We start from the raw sequence: 25,786 nt of genomic DNA, 5'->3' as shown, positions 1-25,786 counted from the left end.
AGTGGCGGCTGGGGACCAAGTACCCTGGGATGGCAGCCACCATCAGGTTGTGGAATGCTAGAGTCTCCACGAGCCCAAAAAGGTAACATTTCGATCGCAAGCAGTTGCGAAGTGTGGGAATTTAGTAGTCTGGCCCTTGGGGCTGAATATTTGCGATTGCATTCCAAGGACTGGGGTATGTACAACTGAATGCTGTGCTGGGACAAGGACGTGGACGTGCTTCCTGATGCTGCTACTTGAGAGTGTGCAACGACAGGTGCAGGGCAGGAGGCATGTTCGCATGTACCATGGACAGGGGATTGGCCTGCATGCACAACAGCGGAAGAAGCAGTGTTGCCATCTGCAGAAACTGTTCCTGTACCCTGGGGTTCGGCCCACAAAGTCGGCTGCTTTGCTGCCATGTGCATAATCATGCTGGTCGTGGTCAGGCTGGTAGTTTTGCCACTCCTGCTGATGCTGGCCTGGCCGGTGGTGCAAATGGCCTTTTTGGGGTTATCGGCAGAGTCTTTAAAAACAATCACGACTTGGAAAGACCTAACAGTTGTACTGGCAACTTCCTTCGTGTTAGTGTTACGAAAAACGGTTGCCTGCCTTCTGTCTATAGCCACCACACTGCTTCTTCCAGCCTGTTGGGGTGCTACGCCTCCCTCCTCCTGTGTGCTGCTGTCCTCACTCTGCATGTCCTCCTGCCAGGTTGGGTCAGTTGCTATATCATCCACCAACTCATCTTCCACTTCTGCACCCTGGTCCTCCTCCTGACTTTCTGGTAATTGTGTCTCATTATCGTCCACTTCTTGCGTCATTTTCACTCCGTCGCCTTCGTGTGACCGTGGCTGTTTAAATATTTGGGCATGCGATCTCCTCTTGCCATGCTTCACGTGGACCGGGTGAGAGGCCTGAATCTATAAATGGAAAAGTGAACAGCACTTCGGAGTGTCCAAGTGTGGGAACAGTTGTCTCCGGTCACTCAGCATGGTGGGAGGAAGGAGGATCAGGGTGAGGAATATGCAGTCCAAACTCACGGCTACTGAGACTTGACCGTGTGGAAGACAGGGTAGTGGTGGTGGTGGCAAAGTGACTGGAAGCATTATTTGCTATCCAAATAACAATATTTTTACACTGCTCTGGGTTCAATAGTGGTGTGCTGCGGTCCCCTAGGAATTGGGATAGGAAGGTCAAGAGAGAAGATATGGATGTTTGTTGTGGCACAATTTCAGCTTGCCCAAGGCCTCGGCCTCTGCATGCACCATCATGAGTTCCCCTTCCCTTGCCACGCGCCAAGCCCATTTTAAATGGAGGAAAGTATTTTCCATGCTCACTACAAATGGCTGAATTTGGAGCAAAGTTATATGTGATCCGGTGTCAAAAACTTCCCTGACGCACTGAAAACTTTTTTTAATGGAGGCCAGAAAAGGCAGTATTTTCTGAAAACGTATATGTGATCCGTGTGACGGAGATACCACAGTTTTAAATACCTGGCCTGTAGGTAACTATTTTGAACAGCAAACCGGTGTCAAAAACGTCGCTGACGCACTGAAAACTTTTTTTAAAGGATGCCAGAAATGGCAGTATTTTCAGAAAACATATATGTGATCTGTGAGACCTGAGCCTATGTCTAGAAATGTCTACCAGCAGCAGCAGCAGACCGAACTGGAATGGAGCCTCTTGTGCTATATGCACTGCAGTCTGCTATATACACTGCCTGCCTGATATCTCTGCAGATGAATTGGTCCTCAGAAGGACTGTTTGTTGAGATGAATGTGTGTAATATACTTCTGTTCTACCTACACTATCTAACAAACAAGGAAATCTCTCCCTAGCTCAGCAGCACATCTCCCTACACTGTCTGATTGAGGAGTAGACTGACGAGCACAGTGGCACCAGGTCTAATATAGCCCTGATGACGCTGTGCAGCCAGCCAATCACTGTAATGCCACAACCAACATGGCTGCGGCATTACAGTGAGTGGCAAGCAATCCCTGCATGTTCATTGGCTCTGTAAAGAGCGCCAAACATGCAGGGAGGGGACCCGAGCATCCGCCCGAGCATCTCGCAAGTACTTGGCGATCTCCGAGCATCTTGAGTATTGAGATGCTCAGGTGAGTACCGAGTACTTGCGAGTATGCTCGCTCATTACTAATATATATCCATCTGATCTAACAGTTTTTCCGAGGACTAATCCAACTGCATATAATCAGTGTTAGGCAGGAGTTAGGCAGGAAGGCAGTGTATGTGGCAGACTGCAGTGCATATTGCACAAGAGGGTCCATTGAAAGTCCTGTCTACTGCTGCTGTAATATTTACAGATATTTGTAGACATAGCCCCAGATATCAAGGGCCAGGGCAAATTTTTTTCCATCTAAATCCTGGTTATTTTCTTGAAAAGCAATCTAAAGTACACAATTTTTTTGCTCCATTTGCTTATTAACACTGCAGAATACAGCCATATTTGTTCCATATTTCAGCAATAAAAATCCAGAAATTTGAACTGAACGTGGAAAATATTAGCCTCCTTTTCAATTCTGTTGAAGTGTGTCGGTCAAGCTATTCACACTAGGTGTCTGTGAAGAATAGTATTAGTAAATTACAGGCCTGCTATTTAAAACCATGGTTCTCTGTCAGATATATCACCTATAAGAGTGTTCCAAAATAAGCCATTTCTTCCATTTTCATTTTGTTGCAGTGTGTCGGTCAAGCTATTTACACTAGCTGTCTGTGAAGATTAGTATTAGCAAATTACAGGCCTGCTATTTAAAACCGTGGTTCTCTGTCAGACATATCACCTATAAAAGTGTTCCAAAATCAGCCATTTCTTCCATTTTCATTTCATTGCAGTGTGTCGGTCAAGCTATTTACACTAGGTGTTTGTGAAGCATAGTATTAGTAAATTACAGGCCTGCTTTTTAAAACTGTGGTTCTCTGTCAGAAATATCACCTATAAGAGTGTTCCAAAATCAGCCATTTCTTCCAGTTTCATTTCATTGCAGTGTGTTGGTCAAGCTATTCACACTAGGTGTCTGTGAAGAATAGTATTAGTAAATTACAGGCCTGCTATTTAAAACCGTGGTTCTCTGTCAGAAATATATCCTATAAGAGTTCGAAAATCAGCCATTTCTTCTATTTTCACTTAGTTGCAGTGTGTCGGTCAAGCTATTCACACTAGGCCTCTGTGTAGAATAATATTAATAAATTATAGGCCTGCTATTTAAAATCGTGGTTCTCTGTCAGACGTATCAATATAACAGCATTCCAAAATCAGCCATTTCTCGTAAACGTGGAAAATATTGTCCACCATTTAAAATGGGCAAGGTGTGTGGCAAGGGACGGACAAGTGGATGTGATGGTGATGTGCATGCAGAGGCCGAGGGCGTTGTGTTGCAGGCAAGCTGAAATTGTGCCACAACAAACACCCACATCTTGTCGCTCGACCTTCCTGTCCCAATTATTAGGGGACCACAGTACACCACTATTGAACCCAGAGCAGTGTCAAAAGGTTGTTGGTTGGAAAGCAGATAATGCATCCAGTCACTTTGCCACAATCACCAGCCTGTCTTCCACACGGTCAAAACTCAGTAGCTGTGAGTCTGGTTCACATATTTCTCACCCTGATCCTCCTTCCTCCCACCATGCCGAGTGCCCGGAGACAACTGATCCCACACTTGGACACTCAGAAGAGCTGCTCACTACTGTTCCATTGGTAGATTCGGGCCTGTTGCCTGGCCAGCTTCAAGTGAGTCAAGAGGAGAAAGCGTATAGCGATGTCCAAATATTGGAGCAGCCATGGTCACACAAAGGCAACTGTGGGAAAGTGCATTTACTGTAGAAAGAGGTTGATGATGATGATAATGAGACACAATTGCTAGAAAGTCAGGAGGCGGACCAGGGTGCGGAAGTGGAAGACGAGGTGGTGGATGATATAGTAACTGACCCAACCTGGCAGGGGGACATACAGAGCAAGGAAAGTAGCACACAGGGGGAGGGAGGCGTAGCACCACAACAAGCAGGAATAAGCAGTGTGGTGGCCATAGACACAAGGAGGGAAAGCGATCCTCGTAACACCAACACGATGGAAGTTGCCTTTACAACGGCTAGGTCTTCCCGAGTCTGGTTATTTTTTAAAGACTCTGCAGTTAACCCCAAAAAGGCCATTTGCACAACATGCCATGCCAGTATCAGCAAGGGTAGCAAAACTAACAGCCTAATCTCCACCAGCATGATCAGGCACATGGCAGCAAAGCACCCTACTAGGTGGGCTGAACCCCAGGGTCCAGCAACAGTGTCTGCAGGTGACACCACTGCTTCTTCTGCTGTTGTGCATGCACGCTAATTCCCTGTCCATGGCACATGCTAAGATGTCTCCCACCCTTAAAGTTTCATTGCACACTCTCAACTAGCACCATCAGCAAGCATGTCTACGTCCTTGTCCCAGCGCAGCGTTCAGTTGTCCCTACTAGTGATGAGCGAGCACTAAAATGCTCGGGTACTTGTTGCTCGTGTCGAGCACATTGGAATACTCAGGTGCTCGAGCCGAGCAACAAGGCCTATGTAAATCTATGGGAAACTCGAGCATTTTTCAGGTGGCTCCCCCCAGCGGTCTGCAGAGGGCCTAAAAATTGCCCAAATCAATGGGAACAGTGCTCAAATGACATGGAAACAGCATGGGGAAGACCCCTGGAAGCATCTCTGACTCCCAGGTCACTGCTGTCTGCAAGGTTGTCAGAGTATTACGCCACTTTTACGGACTCACAATAAAACATACAAAAACGAAACCAAAATGGATTTTCCTGGGAAATATATTAAGGAACATCCTTTCCAGGGTAATGACTTTTATATAAGGCAAAATAAATAACCAAAACCAAAAATGCTCCTCCACACCTTGGGCTATGTTCACACATAGCGTTTTTGATTCCTTTTTGCACTTTTGCATTGCTTTCAACCAAGACAAATGCATTCACAAGGAAATGTAATTTTAACATTTTACAATCTTATCTGGCCATGTGGTGTGTGACACATCATCAGACACATGCATACAGTGCTGAAAAGACATGGGAACAGCATGGGGAAGACCTCTGGAAGCATTTCTGACTCCCAAGTCACTGCCTAAAAGCGTGCCCAAAATAAGTGATCCTTGGCGCATATGAAGATGCCTCACGCCATGCACCTGTCGTTGCAGACTTGCAACAATTACCGTCCATGTCCTTGTCCCAGTGCAGCATTCAGTTGTCTCTACCCCATTCTTTGGAATGCAAGCGCAAGTGTGCAGCCAGCCAACCACCAACCCACAGGCTGCAATACTATACTGCCAAATTTTTGACAGCTTCTTGCACTTGAAATGTGGCATTTTAGGCTCGTGCAGGTGGAAGCTGTCCACAATCTTATGTCGGCGGTGACCGGGCATCCATACTCGGTCCCCAGCCGCCACTATTTGTCCTGGTGTTGTCTCCGCCTTCCACAAGCAAGGGTCCCACAACATTACCCGTGCCCTCCCCAGTTCACTTACTGGGAAGGACCGCCTAACCACAAAGATGTGGCCAGGGACGGTACAGAGCTAGTCCACAGCTTTTTTTGGTGAGCTGTATTTCACCACACCAATATTCTTTAGCTTGGTGAAAGGACTTGGGAAACCATATCTACCCAGCTGCCATTTCTCCCATGAAGTCCTCTAAAGATGCTTTCACTTGAAATGTGGCCTTTTAGGCTCGTGGAGGCGGAAGCTTTTCATAACCTCATGACGGTGGCAGCCGGGTGTCCATACTCTGTCCCTAGCCGCCACTGTTTCTCCCGGTATCATCTCTGCCTTCCTTGTCCCACACGACCATGCCTGGCTGTATGTTCAGCAGTAAGAGCCACAGATCAAGCTGCTGTGTTACAGCTTTCAACAACTCTGCTGTGCTGGGCGGTTTGTCACCTAAGCATTAAGCATGTTATTTTCAGCACAGCCTGTTGCCGCTTGGCCAAGGCAGTGCTGCAGTGCATTCAACTTGTGACTGATGTGGTCATTTCGGAGATGGAGGAGGAGGTGCAGGAGCTGAACAATGTGATTACATTGAGGTTACATTGGCGACTCTGTTTTTATAATGATGAAAAATCCTACTGTTTTTTTGTTTTTACGTTATTTTTTAAGGCAAATGCATTCACCGGGAAATGTCATTTTAACATTTTACAACCTTATCTGGCAATGTGGTGTGTGACACATCATCAGACACATCCTGTTTCATTGATAATAAAGGGATTCTGAAAGACACATAGAGCAGGGCCACAGTAACGAGTACGACATGTCTGCTATAGAGTTATATGGTATGCAGTGAGTCCAACGGCTGACCAATTTTAGGAAAAACCCCACTAAGAATTTAAAGACACATAGAGCAGGGCAACAGTAATGACAAATTCTCATTAGAAAGGAGAGAATCAGCTATACAGATATAGGGTATGCAGTGAGCCCAACGGCTGACCAAATTTAGGAAAAACCCCACTAAGAAATTAAAGACACATAGAGCAGGGCCACAGTAATGACAAATTCCCATTAGAAAGGAGAGAGTCTGCTATACAGTTATAGGGTATGCAGTGAGTCCAACGGCTGACCAAATTTAGGAAAAACCCCACTAACAATTTAAATAAACATAGAGCAGGGCCACAGTAACGACAAATTCCCATTAGAAAGGAGAGAGTCTCCCACAGTGATGGCCTATGCAGTGAATACAAGGGTTGCCAAAAATTTGGAGGCACTCCAATGCCCCTTGGAAGAGACGTGGAGGAGGGCCTCATAAAAAAATGTTCCCATTAGAAAGGAGCAGGCCTCCTAAACTTGTAATGCCCATGCACTAAGTGTATGGGCTGACAAACATTTACCCCTAGGGGGTATACATGAACATTCTGTATAAAAATGTTTTTTTACGGGCATCATAAACATCCTTTAAAAAAATTATGTGGGTGTTGCATCACGGACCACGGTCATCCTGGTCATATGGTGGTGGAGGATGAGGAGAAGAAGAAGGACAAGAGCAAATAGCCAAAATCAGAAAGCGTATACCCATGTCTGGGTGTGTAAAGGTGCATGGGAATACACCTCCCAAGAAAAGACACTGGATTTGAGTTTATGTTACGCTGCTATCATTTGGTAGTGTTGAGAAGTCTGGCCCAATCCAGCCCTTGTTCATTTCTATAAGAGTTAGCCAGTCAGCATTTTCAGTTGACAGGCGGATGTGCTTATCAGTTATAATTCCACCAGCGGCACTAAAAACCCGCTCTGATAAAATGCTAGCGGCAGGGAAGGCCAGGACCTCCTATGCATAGAGAGCCAGTTCATTCCAGGTATCCAGCTTGGATACCCAATAATTATAAGGCACAGAGGAATCACGGAGGATGTTGGTACGGTCAGCAAGGTACTCCCTCAGCATCTTCCCAAACTTTGCACTCCTTGTGAGAGTACCCCGCGCCTCAGGGCCTGTGCGATGGGAGGGGCTGAGAAAACTGTCCCAGAACTTTGACAGTGTTCCCCTGCCTCTGCTGGATTGAAGTTGTGTTTCTCTCGCCTGTACTCCTTGCTTGTCCAACGAAGTGTGCCCTCTGCCGCCAGCGTTTTCAGATGGGAATTTTTTTAATAGTTCGGCAACAAGGGCCTTGTGATACAGCCCCATTTTGTAGACCTGTCCGGCTCACGAATAAGAGATATAAAGTTCTCCTTGTAGCGTGGGTCTAGAAGTGTCACCAACCAGTAATGACTGTCACCCAAAATTTTGAGAATGCGAGGGTCATGGGAAAGGCAGCATAACATAAACTCAGCCAAACGTGCCAGACTACTAACAGGCAAGACTTCCGTGTCCTCACGAAGAGGATGACTGACCTTGCTCTCCTCCTCCTCCTCCTCTCTCTCCTCTGGCCATCCACGCTGAACAGACGGTATGACAACTGTGCAGGTAGTACCATCTATAGCGCATGAAACTAGCTCCTGTCCTTCCTCCTCCTCCTCCTCTTCCTCATTTTCACCCAATCCACATTGAGATGAGATGAGGCAGGGCTGTGTGTAATCACCCTGTATGGTTCCTTGCTCCATCTCATCGTGCTCCGCCTGCAATGCATCCTCTTTGATAGTGAGCAGAGAGCGTTTCAGAAGACAGAGAAGCGGGATGGTGATGCTAATTATGGCGTCATCGCCGCTCAACATCTTGGTGGAGTGCTCAAAGTTTTGGAGGATGGTATATATCTCTGACATCCATGTCCACTCCTGAGGTGTTATGTGTGGAGCACTGCCTCGGTCAAGCGACAACAGGCTGTGCTGAAGCTAATATGCTTAGGTGACAAACCACACAATGCTGAAGAGTTGTGGACAGCTCTGAAAGAGCAGGAAGATCTGTGGCTGACACCGCTGACCCTACAGCCAGGCATGGTCGTTTGTGACAATGGCAGGAATCTGGTGGCGGCTCAGAGGCGAAGAGAGTTCACGTACACTTACCATGCCTGGACCATGTGCATAACCTCGTGGTTCAGCGACTTCTCAAAACCCGGATATCCTGGAACTGAGGAGTGGACATGTATGTCAGACATCTGTACCATACTCCAAAACTTTGATGACTCCACCAAGATGGTAATCGCCCCTGCGGGTTTTGCTCTGCTCCGCTTGTCTACCGCTCTTGCGGGTTTTGCTTTGCTCTGCTTGTCTACCGCACCTGCGAGTTTTGCTCTGCTCTGCTTGTCTACCGCACCTGCGGCTCCGTTCTTGTATCCCAGTCTGTACTGGTTTCTATTCTGCCTACGTTCTTACCTGCCAGTACCCGCCTGTCTGCATGTCAGCCGTGCCTGCCTGTGCCCACCTGTCTGCATACCAGCTGTGCCTGTCAATATCCACCTGTCTGCATACCAGCCGTGCCTGCCAGTACCCACCTATCAATATGCCAGTCGAACCTGCCTGTTTCTGCATTCCCCGGTGTGGGTCAACAGCTGTGACCGGGGTCTGACCTGGAGTAGCACCTGGTCCCTCTGCTCAGTTCCTCCCTGGTTCACGGAGTCGACTGAGCCGCCGTGCGACATTGGTCGGACCGGGTTGATACTTAGTTATGCCCCTCCAGGCACTCCTCAGTTCATGGTCCAATGGGATCACTAATCGTGCTCATGCCAGTCATTCTGGGCGTGTGCGTAACACATACCAGGATAGAGATGAGGGCAGCACATAAAAGGATGGGGGAACAGGATTGGGGAGCACAAATACCAGGATGGGGGCAGCATATACCAGCATGGGAGACCATATACCAATAAAAATGCTCGCCACCCGGGCATAGAATGGGCTAAATAGCTAGTATGTATATATATGTGTGCTAGTATATATATATAGTGTATGTTTTCAAAAATATGAAAATTCCAAAATTAGAAATAAATTAAAAATAATATACAATTAAGACATTATATAAATATATAAAATTAATTAAGACTACCGGGAAATGCCATAAATAGAGAAAAAAAACATGAAATGCCAGAATTGAGGTTATTCAGATGCCGCAACTAAGCCACTGGATGCAAAATGATATAAAGAAAAACATCACTAAAAAGAAGTCCTCACTCAACTTAATTAAGGCAAAAATGAAAACTGGAAAATGGTGACACTTTTTTTTCCAATTTATGATTTTTTTTCACTGTGTTCTAATAGATTGAACTGTAAAATGAATGGTGTCATTCAAAACTACAACTTAACCCCCCAAAAATAAACATTCATATGAATCTGTTGACAGAAAAAGAAAAAAACACATGACTTTTGTAAGTAGGGAAAAAAGAGAGTGTAAAACAGAAAATTGCCCAGTAAGGAAAAGGTTAAAAGATATATATTTTTTTTTTCTGAGACACATAACTTTTTATTTTTCAATCAGTAGAAATATGAAGAGGTATCTTTTTGGCAAGCTGTCCTTTACAACAGCTGTACAATACCTGTTAGGGTCAATTTTATATTTTGATACATTGGACTTTTGTACACATAGGAATACCAAATACGTGTAATTTTTATTTATTTTTTTACATTTATTTTTAACTGAGTTAATGGAAAGTTATTTTAATTTTTTTTATTTTAATATTTTTCTTCACTACTAGTGATGAGCGAGCATGCTTGCCACTGCTCAGTACTCGCCCGAGAATCTCAGTACTCGAGATGCTCGGAGCTCGCTGAGTACTTTCGAGATGCTCGGGCGGGAGCTCGGGTCCTCGCCCTGCATGTTTGGTGCTTTTTAGAGCACAAATCATGCAGGGATTGGCTGCCACTCACTGTAATGTCACAGCCACGGTGGTTGTGGCATTACAGTGATTGGCCAAATCGATGGGAACAGTGCTCACAGTGAAACATGAAAAGCCGGCAATTCATCAGCGGTATACACCGGTACCCGACAATTTAGAACAGAAAGAATAGAACAACACACATAGATTAGATAGATAGAAACATGTCAGTCACATATATAATAAGTACAGTGACAGTGTTGGTTACTGTACTTGTCATTTAGTGTTAAAATAAAGGATTTATAAAAAAAATAATGAGCGCAGGGTTCCCCGTAATTTTAGTCTCTAGCGGAGGTTAAGCAGACGGCTGGGGCAGATGTTTGAAGCCTAGGAAGGGGGTAATACCCACGGAGCTTCCCAGGCTACTAATATCAGTCCCCAGCTGAATACCTAGCCTTTACCAGCTAATAAAATGGGGGACCCATCCAAAAAATGACGTGGGGTCCCCCCTATTAATAGCCCAGGAAGGGTGCCATGAATATTGGCCCCCTCCCAGGCTAGAAACATCAGCCATCAGCCGCCCGAGAAATGGCGCATCCAATTCTGGCACTTAGCCTCGCTCTCCCCACTGCCCTGTAGCGGTGGCAGTGGGGTAATAGGGCTGGGGTTGATGTCAGCTTATAATGCCAGCTGACATCAAGCCCAGGTTAGTAATGGAGAGGCGTCTATAAGACACCCCCATTACTAACCCCACAGTCAAAGTTAAAAAAAAAAACACAAACACACAGAATAAAGTCCTTTAATTGAAATAAACACACAATTCTTTAATGTTCTAAATTAAACCATACTTACCATCACGCCCATTCCAGCTGAAGCCAACGATCTCCTGCAATAAAAATAAAATAATAAACCAATCTCATCCTTACCTTTCCATGGTTCCCAGGACGGCTCTAGCTCTGCTACATTCACATGACATGCTGGATTGCAGCAGAAAGCTGCCATCAAGCTTGCCATGCCGCAGTCACTGAGAAGCGCAGGCATGCTTGCGCTCCTCAGTGTCTGGCTGTGACGGCATCCAGATGAGCCGAGTTCATGTCCAATGAACTCAGCTCATCTCATGCACGTCACTGACAGCGTGGGAGAATTCTCCTGCGCTTGCAGTGAGCGCAGGGGAATTCCCTCACGCTCACCGCATGACGCCTCACCGCATGACGGTGTATGCCGCTGATGAATTGCCGGCCTGGCTTTTTTAAAGAGATGGGTGCATGAAAATCGGAGGGTACTAGTGTGTTCCAAGTGCCTTGCTATGTTTTTCATGCACCCTCCTATATACCCTGCCTGCCTGTCTGCCTATATATTCTGCCTGCCTGACGTTTAATTGAGCACCCTTCCCATCGATTTGGGCAATTTTTGACCTTCTGCAGACTGCCGGGGGGGACGACCAGAAAAATGCTTAAGTTTCCCATAGACTTACATTGGGCTCGTTGCTCGGGTTGAGCACCCGAGTATTCCAATGTGCTCGACACAAGCTTCGAGCACCCGAGTATTTCAGTGCTCGCTCATCACTATTCACTACCCATAGGAGAATTTAACCGGCATTATGGCAGAACAAAGTAAAAATCAAATTCTCCTATTAGGCCAAGTCTGTGTCTAGACATAAAAGGAAAACCAATATGGCAGCTATGGCCTTCAGAAAGACCCCAGCTACTATGGAAACCCATCAGAACCCTGCAATTGCATCACCGGGGGTTAATGGTTACCCAAACAAAAAACTGGGAATGATAGTGGCAGTGACTGACAGCCACATCAGAGGAGTTAACATCAGCGATTGACACCAGCATTGGCCCGCACCACTCATCCTGGCTCTCTCCATGACTTACAGTAGATGCCAGGTTTTTATTGTGTAAAAATATCATACCAAGAGACATAATTTCAGAACTTTTACTACCCTTTACCTCTTACCAACATATGATGTAAACTTACGCCATATACCAGCTCCCTGCCTTTGATGCAGGCTCAGAAGCTGAGCCTGCATCTTTCCCATAATATGATGGCTGTCATTCAGCCATCATCTACCTCTAACAATCATGGATGGACCTCTTTTTCACCAGCAGCCGTTAACTTGTCAAACTCTGACAGCAGAATTTACAGCTCGCCAACAGAGAGGCATATGATTCCATGAGCCCATTGGTGCTTCAGTGATGCTATAATGGGGCGCCAATGAGTTGACATGACAGCCCAGGTTTAGCTGAAGATCTCCATGCTTGTCATGATGGCATCCCTATGAATGCCAGCTTATGGCTGGTGTTCATAAGAGAAATGATTTTGTTATATACAACAGTTCTGTGGTATTGCTGTATATACAGGAGCATAAGCGATTAGACAATCAACGGTTCAAATCCTCTAAGTGGACTAACAAGTACAGTGAAAGAAAATTGTTTTAATAATAAGTCCTCACACATCTCCATTGATCAAAAATTGAAAGTGTTCGGAATTTCTCAATTTTTATTGCCACTTAAATGAAAAAAACTATACATGTTTGATATTTTCAAAGTCTTACTGACCCGGAGAACCATATTGCCAGTTCATCTGTATAATTATACTTTTTTTTGCAATTTTGTCACACTTTGATTTATTTCTGGCTTTCCAGTACATCTCACATTAAAATTAATGGTTTTGTCGAAAAGTACAATTCATCCTGCAAAAAAACAGGCATTCATATGGCTATTTCAAAAGAAAAATAAAGTAACTAGAAGGAATATAGAGCGCACATAGGGTCTTATCCGAGATAAAAGGAATATAAGTGAAAGATAAATCAAATTCACTCACCTATTAGGGTTGTGTAAGACACAACCACTGTACTTAGCATTGGCGGCTGCTGCAAACCCCGAAACAATGATCCTTTGTTGGGTGAAGAGAATGGGGCATCAAACTGTGCTGCTCGCCTGTCAGAATTACGCACCAGAGGAATCCAAGTCGATGTAATGATGAAATAGACTTTATTTCTACGCGTTTCGTGGTGATCACACCACTTCCTCAGGACAGTCTATCTGTCCTGAGGAAGTGGTGTGATCACCACGAAACGCGTGGATTCCTCTGGTACGTAATTCTGACAGGCGAGCAGAGCAGTTTGATGCCCCATTCTCTTCACCCAGCAAAAGAATAGAAAAATAAAAAAATTATGGTTCTTGGAAGAAAAGGAAAAAACAAAAACCCCAAAATGGAAAATAACTTTTCTTACTTTCCACCTGAAAATGATTTCAGTTTGTTTCTCAATGGATTTGTACAGACTTTTTGGGAACATATAAGATGGAAAGACTTTTGAAATGTATGAATTTTTCACATGACAATAATTTGGCATTTTAACAGGCATATTCAGTCTTTTCATATCCACTGTACATATCTGTCATGGAGTGTTTAGGCTCAGCAGTAGAGCTGGTGCGAATTGATTCACAGGACCCAGTCAGTAATATGTGGATGCTGGGGAGTAGACTTGAGGAGCGTATTCTTCCTGATGTCATCTGCAGTTCTTTTGTTTAGCCAGAATGGAATGACATCATATGTGCGTTACATGCCAATGATTACACCAGACTGCCTAAATAAAAAGAGAAACTGTGGAGGCGGTCAGCTAAAAGGCGGTTCTCGGGGTTCCTCTCCAGCTCCCAGAGATTACTGGACTGGGTTCTGGCCACTGGACCGGGCTCTACTCATCAGCATTTTTTAAAGGCAAGTATAGCACAATCAGCAGATATTAAATTGCTAATAAAAACCTAAAAACTATAAATGAATGGGATTCATTAGGATGGCAGTGGGAGCAGAGCTGTAGCAGTTACAATCTTCTATACTTATTTTCTTACCCCTGTTTTTGTATATGAGGAGCTACAAGTTTGATCATAAGGAATGTTGATATTACATTTACATGAAACACCTAAGGAGAAAAAAAACACAAAATAAGTAAACATACTATTAATATGAAAAAATTACATTTTGAAAAACAAATGTGGCGGATCGCTGAAAATCTGAAGACATTAGATCAGTCCATATATGAAAGAGGAGTCCTGTTTTCTCCTTTTTTCTTTTGATCCCATTTCAGCTACACAGTGTAGGCAAGAGGCTGTATCATCATGTTACCAGACTGAAATGTCAGGCCCAGCTACCAGGGAAACCAACAAAAAAATAAGAAATGCTGAAATGTTCGGTCAAGGTGTTATATGACCATTTGGGAGTATGGGGGATGGAGCAAAGGGAACAATATATCAAAAACACACACTTAACACACTTAACCCTTTCTTGCTGAAGCCAGTTTTTGCCTTCCACGCCAGGCCAAAATTTTCAAATCTGACAAGTGTGACTTTATGTGCTAATAACTAGAGATGAGCGAACCTTTCAAGGTTCGATTCGGTTCCGATTAACGAATTTCACGATGTTCGCCAAACAATTTGTCGAATAGCTTGACGAACATATCCAAATCACATTGCATTCAATGGGAGGCAAAACCAAAAGCATACCTTCAAACGGCCCAAAAGCTGGCACAACAACTCAAATTAGGAGCAGACAGCAGGAAAAGCGACATCAATTGACCCACAGTACAAATTTTATAATGGCACAGCAGCAGTCAGTCATGGGCCTTGCATTACGTATCAGGGTCTGGGCCAGCATTTACAACTTTGAATTGAACTTAAAAGTAAGGTGAGGTGGGGCACATGTGTGGACCTCGGAATGAGAGGACATGTCTGCCTGAGTTCCTGTCCTGGCATCCCTGAACACAGCACTTTACAGCGTCTCAGCAGGTATTTAAGTTACCAAAGCCCTGAAAGATAACAGCTAAGTGCAAGGAGGGCAGAATGCCTAAGAAAGGAGTCAGCACACCAGCAAGGTCCTGTTCTATCACTGATCTCTTATCAGCACAGCAGGCGGGCGGGAAACCAACAATGGCCGCGGTGCCCTCAGCCTCACTGCAGGACTCTGACACCCTTCCCCCCCAGCAAGTCCCAGCAGGCTCAGTGATATCAACTGGGTATTTACTGAAGCAGCTGCAAGAGATCTTCAGAACTGAATTAAAAACTGCTGTAGATAACTTTTCTGCTCAATTTTAAGAGATAGAGCAGAGGACCAGTGACTTGGAAAAAAAATGGAGGATACAGCTGAGGCTCTAGAGGAAGATCAGGCTCACATTAAAAGCAATGCAGATCACCTTGCTTAATTAGATCTTAAATATGAGGATCTGGAGAATAGGTCCAGGAGAGGAAACATAAGAATAAAAGGATTGCCAGAAAGATTTACTTCCTTGAAAGAAACTGTTATGGACCTATTTACTGCACTCCTGCCTGACACAGATCCAGCTCTGCTACATATAACAAGGATACACAGAGCCCTAGGGAAACCAAGGTCAGAAGATATCCCAAGAGACGTAGTTCTCAAATTACATCACGAGGATATAAGAGATCTCATCTTGACTGCAGCACGAGCATACCCAGATCTCCCAGTAGTCCCAGATAGCGTCCACCTTTTTGCTGACATCTCCCCAGCCACACTTTTCAGGAGAAGGTCTGTCCGACCCATCACCTTGGCCCTACAGGATGCAAATATAAGATACAGATGGGGCTTTCCATTTGCACTATCATTTTTCTATAAAGGTGCATCTTATGTTATACTGTCCATGGAAGAGGGGAGAGCCGCTCTCAGAAAAGCAGGTATCCAGCTCCCAGATGACTCCGTTCCAAACCAATGTTCATCCCGTCCAGTGAAGGAATGGACCGAAGCTAACATAAGAAGGAGACAACAGACCAGAGTATCAACAACCTGAACTTAAATTACAGAGACCTTCTATGGTTTCTTATGCCCTCGAGTCTGAGATGGGTTTTGCAACTTGAGAAGTTACATAGGTCTCTTTTTAAGGTGTTTGCCTATGCTCTTTTTGTTTATTGAGATTAAACAGGTAACGTGTACCTACAACATAGAAATGGGACAGTTTTACTCTTATGATATCCCTCCGACCCTAGTAATTATAGCACATATGCCTTTATTAATAAAAATTGTTGAAAAAAAAAAAGAAAGAAGGTTCATATGTGGTATATACATGTGAAAACACATGTATATGATTTGGGAGGATGGATACATCATAAGGCGCATATTAGATTGTTTCTTTTTTTTTTTCTTTTTCACCTGTTTACGGTGAATTTCCATATATTTAGCTGTGTTAGGCGACCCGGGATACTGTATGTTGCCCACCATGGTAATGAGGAGGAATTCCAAGTGTGTTAGGAACCTCTATATTACCAACCTGTTTGGGTTAATCTCCCAACTTGTATTTATGTTATTTTTTGTCTTATTCACCCTATATATGTATTTTTATTCCTATGATCCAGATTCTCCGATCATGTCCACAGATCCTTTCCTGATATCCCATGCCAATTTGGAACCACTGACACGAACATTGAATATAAGGCGATATGTAATAGGTAACCCACTCTACACCCCCACACACCATAACCATGTGTAGGGTCTTATCGCATAATGTCCGGGGATTTAATTCCCTGTCAAAACGAAGAAAGGCATTCATTGACTATGCTAAGCATAATCCTGATATTATCTGCCTCCAAGAAACCCATTTCTCAAACGCGTCATTCCCTTCATATTTTAATTCTGCATACAATAGGGTTTATTTGGCAATTAATGACAAAAAAAATAGAGGAGTGGTAATATTCCTTAAAAATAGCTTACCTTTCCAACTGAGCGATACCCTAGTTGACCCAGAGGGCCGTTTTGTTATCCTAATGGGAACATTGCAGGACTTAGACCTATGTCTAACAGAGATGAGCGTTGTTCTACTCGAACTGTTCGCCAATCTCAAATTCGAGCTGTTTTGGGCGGTGTTCGAGCCGTTCGGCGAACACGAACAATTTGATAAAAATTCGGCTGTTCGAGGTTATGTTCGATAACTGTTCGTGCACCAAAATCATAACTGGATTTTTTCTCAGTAATGATGAAAATTAATGTTAATACGCAGTTTGAGTGTACAGCGGGGTGGGGGGAGGGGCAGGGGATGGATCTCTGCAGGAACAATGAAGATCTCCATTTTTTTTTCTCTTTCCCGCATTTGCAGTGGGGAGGTGCAATCTGTCAGCCTATCAGCAGCGCACACACGGAGCGAAGTGCTTTTTTTCACAAAAGCAAGGGCATGTGTCATTGGCAGTGTATGTCACATGTCCTTGCCCTATAAGACCAAGCCATTTTCCCCGTCGCCACCATTTTCTCACTGCTGCAGCTGCGTGTTAGACGGCACCGCTGTTGCTGTGTGCGCTATACCTTGTTAATTTCAAGCCAAATTTCGCACAAATATACAGATAGCTTGGGAGTAGGGAATAGTTGTAATTGCAGTCCTTTTAAGGACTAGGTTACAGCATTTCCTACGACTTTTATCAGGGAGGTCTGTGCTCTTAAATAGATAGGTTGTGGGAGTAAAGACTAATTGTAATTGGAGTCCTTTTCAGGACTAGGTTACATCAGTTCCTATCAGTTTTTGCCAGGCAGGTCTGTGCCAGTGCTGTGCAAGTTTTTTTCACAGCATTTGGCTGAATCTAGCAAAGCTAATCCTTTTTGGCCTATTGCAGAGTGTGTTAGTCAGTGGAGTAGCCTATGTGTGTTGCAAGATATACCACCTGTGTATAGAATACCAATTTTTTTACTGCACCTAGTGAAGTAAAATCTTTTGGGCATAGCATCATTCTATTAGTCCATCTATACTGACCTCCATCAGGTTGCAAATTAAAACTAATTTTTATCTGCATCTACAGTACCTCTGAAAAAATATTTGGGCTTCTAGCTGTGTGTGGGACTTGTTGTATTAGTCCATCTATACTGACCTCCATCAGGTTGCAAATTCAAAATAATTTTTATCTGCATCTACAGTACCTCTGAAAAAATATTTGGGCTTCTAGCTGTGTGTGGGACTTGTTGTATTAGTCCATCTATACTGACCTCCAACAGGTTGCAAACTGAATATATTTTTTTCTGCATCTTCCTCTGAAAAAATATTTGGGCTTCTAGCTGTGTGTGGGACTTGTTGTATTAGTCCATCTATACTGACCTCCATCAGGTTGCAAACTGAATATATTTTTTTCTGCATCTACCTCTGAAAAAATATTGGGCTTCTAGCTGTGTGTGGGACTTGTTGTATTAGTCCATCTATACTGACCTCCATCAGGTTGCAAACTGAATATATTTTTTTCTGCATCTACCTCTGAAAAAATATTGGGCTTCTAGCTGTGTGTGGGTCTTGTTCTATTAATCCATCTATACTGACCTCCATCAGGTTGCAAACTGAATATAATTTTTTTCTGCATCTAGCTCTGAAAAAATATTTGGCCTTCTAGCAGTGTGTCGGACTTTCTCTATTAGTCCATCTATACTGACCTCCATCAGGTTGCAAATTAAAACTAATTTTTATCTGCATCTACAGTACCTCTGAAAAAATATTTGGGCTTCTAGCTGTGTGTGGGACTTGTTGTATTAGTCCATCTATACTGACCTCCATCAGGTTGCAAACTGAATATATTTTTTTCTGCATCTACCTCTGAAAAAATATTGGGCTTCTAGCTGTGTGTGGGACTTGTTGTATTAGTCCATCTATACTGACCTCCATCAGGTTGCAAACTGAATATATTTTTTTCTGCATCTACCTCTGAAAAAATATTGGGCTTCTAGCTGTGTGTGGGACTTGTATTAGTCCATCTATACTGACCTCCATCAGGTTGCAAACTGAATATATTTTTTTCTGCATCTACCTCTGAAAAAATATTGGGCTTCTAGCTGTGTGTGGGACTTGTTGCATTAGTCCATCTATACTGACCTCCATCAGGTTGCAAACTGAATATATTTTTTTCTGCATCTACCTCTGAAAAAATATTGGGCTTCTAGCTGTGTGTGGGTCTTGTTCTATTAATCCATCTATACTGACCTCCATCAGGTTGCAAACTGAATATAATTTTTTTCTGCATCTAGCTCTGAAAAAATATTTGGCCTTCTAGCAGTGTGTCGGACTTTCTCTATTAGTCCATCTATACTGACCTCCATCAGGTTGCAAATTAAAACTAATTTTTATCTGCATCTACAGTACCTCTGAAAAAATATTTGGGCTTCTAGCTGTGTGTGGGACTTGTTGTATTAGTCCATCTATACTGACCTCCATCAGGTTGCAAATTAAAAATAATTTTTATCTGCATCTACAGTACCTCTGAAAAAATATTTGGGCTTCTAGCTGTGTGTGGGACTTGTTGTATTAGTCCATCTATACTGACCTCCATCAGGTTGCAAACTGAATATATTTTTTTCTGCATCTACCTCTGAAAAAATATTGGGCTTCTAGCTGTGTGTGGGACTTGTTGTATTAGTCCATCTATACTGACCTCCATCAGGTTGCAAACTGAATATATTTTTTTCTGCATCTACCTCTGAAAAAATATTGGGCTTCTAGCTGTGTGTGGGACTTGTATTAGTCCATCTATACTGACCTCCATCAGGTTGCAAACTGAATATATTTTTTTCTGCATCTACCTCTGAAAAAATATTGGGCTTCTAGCTGTGTGTGGGACTTTTTGCATTAGTCCATCTATACTGACCTCCATCAGGTTGCAAACTGAATATATTTTTTTCTGCATCTACCTCTGAAAAAATATTGGGCTTCTAGCTGTGTGTGGGTCTTGTTCTATTAATCCATCTATACTGACCTCCATCAGGTTGCAAACTGAATATAATTTTTTTCTGCATCTAGCTCTGAAAAAATATTTGGCCTTCTAGCAGTGTGTCGGACTTTCTCTATTAGTCCATCTATACTGACCTCCATCAGGTTGCAAATTAAAACTAATTTTTATCTGCATCTACAGTACCTCTGAAAAAATATTTGGGCTTCTAGCTGTGTGTGGGACTTGTTGTATTAGTCCATCTATACTGACCTCCATCAGGTTGCAAACTGAATATATTTTTTTCTGCATCTACCTCTGAAAAAATATTGGGCTTCTAGCTGTGTGTGGGACTTGTTGTATTAGTCCATCTATACTGACCTCCATCAGGTTGCAAACTGAATATATTTTTTTCTGCATCTACCTCTGAAAAAATATTGGGCTTCTAGCTGTGTGTGGGACTTGTTGTATTAGTCCATCTATACTGACCTCCATCAGGTTGCAAACTGAATATATTTTTTTCTGCATCTACAGTACAGACCAAAAGTTTGGACACACCTTCTCATTTAAAGATTTTTCTGTATTTTCATGACTATGAAAATTGTACATTCACACTGAAGGCATCAAAACTATGAATTAACACATGTGGAATTATATACTTAACAAAAAAGTGTGAAACAACTGAAAATATGTCTTATATTCTAGGTTCTTCAAAGTACCACCTTTTCCTTTGATGACTGCTTTGCACACTCTTGGCATTCTCTTGATGAGCTTCAAGAGGTAGTCACCGGAAATGGTTTTCACTTCACAAGTGTGCCCTGTCATTTTTAATAAGTGCGATTTCTTGCCTTATAAATGGTGTTGGGACCATCAGTTGTGTTGTGCAGAAGTCTGGTGGATACACAGCTGATAGTCCTACTGAATAGACTGTTAGAATTTGCATTATGGCAAGAAAAAAGCAGCTAAGTAAAGAAAAACGAGTGACCATCATTACTTTAAGAAATGAAGGTCAGTCAGTGTGAAAAATTGGGCAAACTTTGAAAGTGTCCCCAAGTGCAGTTGTAAAAACCATCAAGCGCTACAAAGAAACTGGCTCACATGAGGACCGCCCGAGGAAAGGAAGACCAAGAGTCACCTCTGCTTCTGAGGATAAGTTTATCCGAGTCACCAGCCTCAGAAATCGCAGGTTAACAGCAGCTCAGATTAGAGACCAGGTCAATGCCACACAGAGTTCTAGCAGTAGACACATCTCTTCAACAACTGTTAAGAGGAGACTTTGTGCAGCAGGCCTTCATGGTAAAATAGCTGCTAGGAAACCACTGCTAAGGACAGGCAACAAGCAGAAGAAACTTGTTTGGGCTAAAGAACACAAGGAATGGACATTAGACCAGTGGAAATCTGTGCTTTGGTCTGATGAGTCCAAATTTTAGATCTTTGGTTCCAACCACCGTGTCTTTGTGCGACGCAGAAAAGGTGAATGGATGGACTCTACATGCCTGGTTCCCACCGTGAAGCATGGAGTGGGAGGTGTGATGGTGTGGGGGTGCTTTGCTGGTTACACTGTTGAGGATTTATTCAAAATTGAAGGCATACTGAACCAGCATGGCTACCACAGCATCTTGCAGCGGCATGCTATTCCATCCGATTTGCGTTTAGTTGTACCATCATTTATTTTTCAACAGGACAATGACCCCAAACACACCTAAAGGCTGTGTAAGGGCTATTTGACCAAGAAGGAGAATGATGGGGTGCTACGCCAGATGACCTGGCCTCCGCAGTCACCAGACCTGAACCCAATAGAGATGGTTTGGGGTGAGCTGGACCGCAGAGTGAAGGCAAAAGGGCCAACAAGTGCTAAGCATCTCTGGGAACTCCTTCAAGATTGTTGGAAGACCATTTCTGGTGACTACCTCTTGAAGCTCATCAAAAGAATGCCAAGAGTGTGCAAAGCAGTCATGAAAGGAAAAGGTGGCTACTTTGAAGAACCTAGAATATAAGACATATTTTCAGTTGTTTCACACTTTTTTGTTAACTATATAATTCCACATGTGTTAATTCATAGTTTTGATGCCTTCAGTGTGAATGTACAATTTTCATAGTCATGAAAATACAGAAAAATCTTTAAATGAGAAGGTGTGTCCAAATTTTTGGTCTGTACTGTACCTCTGAAAAAATATTGGGCTTCTAGCTGTGTGTGGGTCTTGTTCTATTAATCCATCTATACTGACCTCCATCAGGTTGCAAACTGAATATAATTTTTTTCTGCATCTAGCTCTGAAAAAATATTTGGCCTTCTAGCAGTGTGTCAGACTTTCTCTATTAGTCCATCTATACTGACCTCCATCAGGTTGCAAATTAAAACTAATTTTTATCTGCATCTACAGTACCTCTGAAAAAATATTTGGGCTTCTAGCTGTGTGTGGGACTTGTTGTATTAGTCCATCTATACTGACCTCCATCAGGTTGCAAACTGAATATATTTTTTTCTGCATCTACCTCTGAAAAAATATTGGGCTTCTAGCTGTGTGTGGGACTTGTTGTATTAGTCCATCTATACTGACCTCCATCAGGTTGCAAACTGAATATATTTTTTTCTGCATCTACCTCTGAAAAAATATTGGGCTTCTAGCTGTGTGTGGGACTTGTATTAGTCCATCTATACTGACCTCCATCAGGTTGCAAACTGAATATATTTTTTTCTGCATCTACCTCTGAAAAAATATTGGGCTTCTAGCTGTGTGTGGGACTTGTTGCATTAGTCCATCTATACTGACCTCCATCAGGTTGCAAACTGAATATATTTTTTTCTGCATCTACCTCTGAAAAAATATTGGGCTTCTAGCTGTGTGTGGGTCTTGTTCTATTAATCCATCTATACTGACCTCCATCAGGTTGCAAACTGAATATAATTTTTTTCTGCATCTAGCTCTGAAAAAATATTTGGCCTTCTAGCAGTGTGTCGGACTTTCTCTATTAGTCCATCTATACTGACCTCCATCAGGTTGCAAATTAAAACTAATTTTTATCTGCATCTACAGTACCTCTGAAAAAATATTTGGGCTTCTAGCTGTGTGTGGGACTTGTTGTATTAGTCCATCTATACTGACCTCCATCAGGTTGCAAATTAAAAATAATTTTTATCTGCATCTACAGTACCTCTGAAAAAATATTTGGGCTTCTAGCTGTGTGTGGGACTTGTTGTATTAGTCCATCTATACTGACCCCCATCAGGTTGCAAACTGAATATATTTTTTTCTGCATCTACCTCTGAAAAAATATTTGGGCTTCTAGCTGTGTGTGGGACTTGTTGTATTAGTCCATCTATACTGACCTCCATCAGGTTGCAAACTGAATATATTTTTTTCTGCATCTACCTCTGAAAAAATATTGGGCTTCTAGCTGTGTGTGGGACTTGTTGTATTAGTCCATCTATACTGACCTCCATCAGGTTGCAAACTGAATATATTTTTTTCTGCATCTACTGTACCTCTGAAAAAATATTGGGCTTCTAGCTGTGTGTGGGTCTTGTTCTATTAATCCATCTATACTGACCTCCATCAGGTTGCAAACTGAATATAATTTTTTTCTGCATCTAGCTCTGAAAAAATATTTGGCCTTCTAGCAGTGTGTCGGACTTTCTCTATTAGTCCATCTATACTGACCTCCATCAGGTTGCAAATTAAAACTAATTTTTATCTGCATCTACAGTACCTCTGAAAAAATATTTGGGCTTCTAGCTGTGTGTGGGACTTGTTGTATTAGTCCATCTATACTGACCTCCATCAGGTTGCAAACTGAATATATTTTTTTCTGCATCTACCTCTGAAAAAATATTGGGCTTCTAGCTGTGTGTGGGACTTGTTGTATTAGTCCATCTATACTGACCTCCATCAGGTTGCAAACTGAATATATTTTTTTCTGCATCTACCTCTGAAAAAATATTGGGCTTCTAGCTGTGTGTGGGACTTGTTGTATTAGTCCATCTATACTGACCTCCATCAGGTTGCAAACTGAATATATTTTTTTCTGCATCTACCTCTGAAAAAATATTGGGCTTCTAGCTGTGTGTGGGACTTGTTGTATTAGTCCATCTATACTGACCTCCATCAGGTTGCAAACTGTATATATTTTTTTCTGCATCTACCTCTGAAAAAATATTGGGCTTCTAGCTGTGTGTGGGACTTGTTGTATTAGTCCATCTATACTGACCTCCATCAGGTTGCAAACTGAATATATTTTTTTTTGCATCTACCTCTGAAAAAATATTGGGCTTCTAGCTGTGTGTGGGTCTTGTTCTATTAATCCATCTATACTGACCTCCATCAGGTTGCAAACTGAATATAATTTTTTTCTGCATCTAGCTCTGAAAAAATATTTGGCCTTCTAGCAGTGTGTCGGACTTTCTCTATTAGTCCATCTATACTGACCTCCATCAGGTTGCAAATTAAAACTAATTTTTATCTGCATCTACAGTACCTCTGAAAAAATATTTGGGCTTCTAGCTGTGTGTGGGACTTGTTGTATTAGTCCATCTATACTGACCTCCATCAGGTTGCAAACTGAATAGATTTTTTTCTGCATCTACCTCTGAAAAAATATTGGGCTTCTAGCTGTGTGTGGGACTTGTTGTATTAGTCCATCTATACTGACCTCCATCAGGTTGCAAACTGAATATATTTTTTTCTGCATCTACCTCTGAAAAAATATTGGGCTTCTAGCTGTGTGTGGGACTTGTTCTATTAGTCCATCTATACTGACCTCCATCAGGTTGCAAACTGAATACAATTTTTTTCTTCATCTACCTCTGAAAAAATATTTGGGCTTCTAGCTGTGTGTGGGACTTGTTCTATTAGTCCATCTATACTCACCTCCATCAGGTTGCAAATTGAATATAATTTTTTTCTGCATCTAACCCAGCCAATAGTTTTGGCCTAATACCACAGTTTGGCCACTCAGCTCTGCTCGGTTACCATCCATTGTTTTTTTGTGCAAACAACTCCAGAGTTGTGAATTAGTTAACCACCAAAATGAGTGGAAAAAGGCCTGCTGCTGGTGGAAAGGGGAATAGGCGTGTTGGGAAGGGGAAAAAAGGTTGTGTCCGTGGGGTAGGTGTTAAAGCAACAGTAACATCTGCAGAAGAAAGACCATCTTCCAGCCAAACTAAAATGTCTACTTCTTTTAGCGGACAATGTGATAAGATCCCTTTCTTACGGCCACGCCAATCGCTACAAATTCCAGATGAGGCACAAAAACAGCAGGTGCTTCAACGGATATCAAGTGCTCCTTTAAGTAGGCTCTCCTCCACATCAACTTCAACATCACAAATACTCCAGTCCTCAAAGGTGTCACCCAAATCGCACTTGCTTCCTCACAGCTCCCAAATCTCCAGCTGCCCGTCTGAGTATGAGGTAGAACAGATGGTTGAGTCTGCAGAGCTGTTTACTCATACTATAGCCTGGGAATCAGAGGTCGACTCCAGCGCTTCTGTGAATCCAGACGAGGAAATGATCTGCACTGATGCCCAGAATCTTTATGAGTCGGATCCAGGACCAGACGCAGAAGGTTCTGACAATAATGTAGACCCTCATTCCCAAACTGTAACTCCTGTTGGTGGAAACAATGAGGAAGACGATGATAAGACTCAAATACCTGATTGGAGCGACAACTTTAGTTTTTTGTCAGGGCAGGAACAGGTTGGCTCTGAGGACGACGGGTGTGATAACACACAGGGTGATGATGATGAGGTTGGAAATCCCACTTACTGTCAACCCACAGTCAGCCAAGAGATGAGGTCAGCAGAGGAGGTGGAGGAAGATGCTAGTGACGACGAGGTCAGGTTGCGCCTTCCTGGACAGAGACGTAGTACTGGAAGCACGTCAACAACTGTATCCTCAAACACAACTCTGCCTCTC

The 25,786-nt window shown here is 42.9% G+C and overlaps 1 protein-coding gene across 3 annotated transcripts in view; it reads right to left on the bottom strand.

Annotated features, from left to right (window-relative positions):
* Positions 1-25,786, bottom strand: part of LOC141258137 (dehydrogenase/reductase SDR family member 4-like) — a 207,685-nt gene that overhangs the window by 97,107 nt on the left and 84,792 nt on the right. For 2 of the 3 annotated variants that reach the window (XM_073673151.1, XM_073673146.1), the window contains exon 5: positions 14,052-14,122. The exons of the other annotated variant lie outside the window; for it this stretch is intronic. In XM_073673151.1, the coding sequence (XP_073529252.1) occupies positions 14,052-14,122 (71 nt within the window). The remainder of the gene's footprint in view (positions 1-14,051; positions 14,123-25,786) is intronic. 3 annotated transcript variants of the gene reach the window in all.

The sequence above is a fragment of the Phyllobates terribilis genome, unplaced genomic scaffold (genome assembly GCF_046119375.1).
Source record: "Phyllobates terribilis strain yellow unplaced genomic scaffold, ASM4611937v1 Scaffold_1__5_contigs__length_1240528914, whole genome shotgun sequence".
In the NCBI taxonomy this organism is placed as follows: Eukaryota; Metazoa; Chordata; class Amphibia; order Anura; family Dendrobatidae; genus Phyllobates; species Phyllobates terribilis.
Note: the sequence above shows the minus strand (reverse complement) of the source record. Positions and strands in the feature narration are given on the sequence as shown.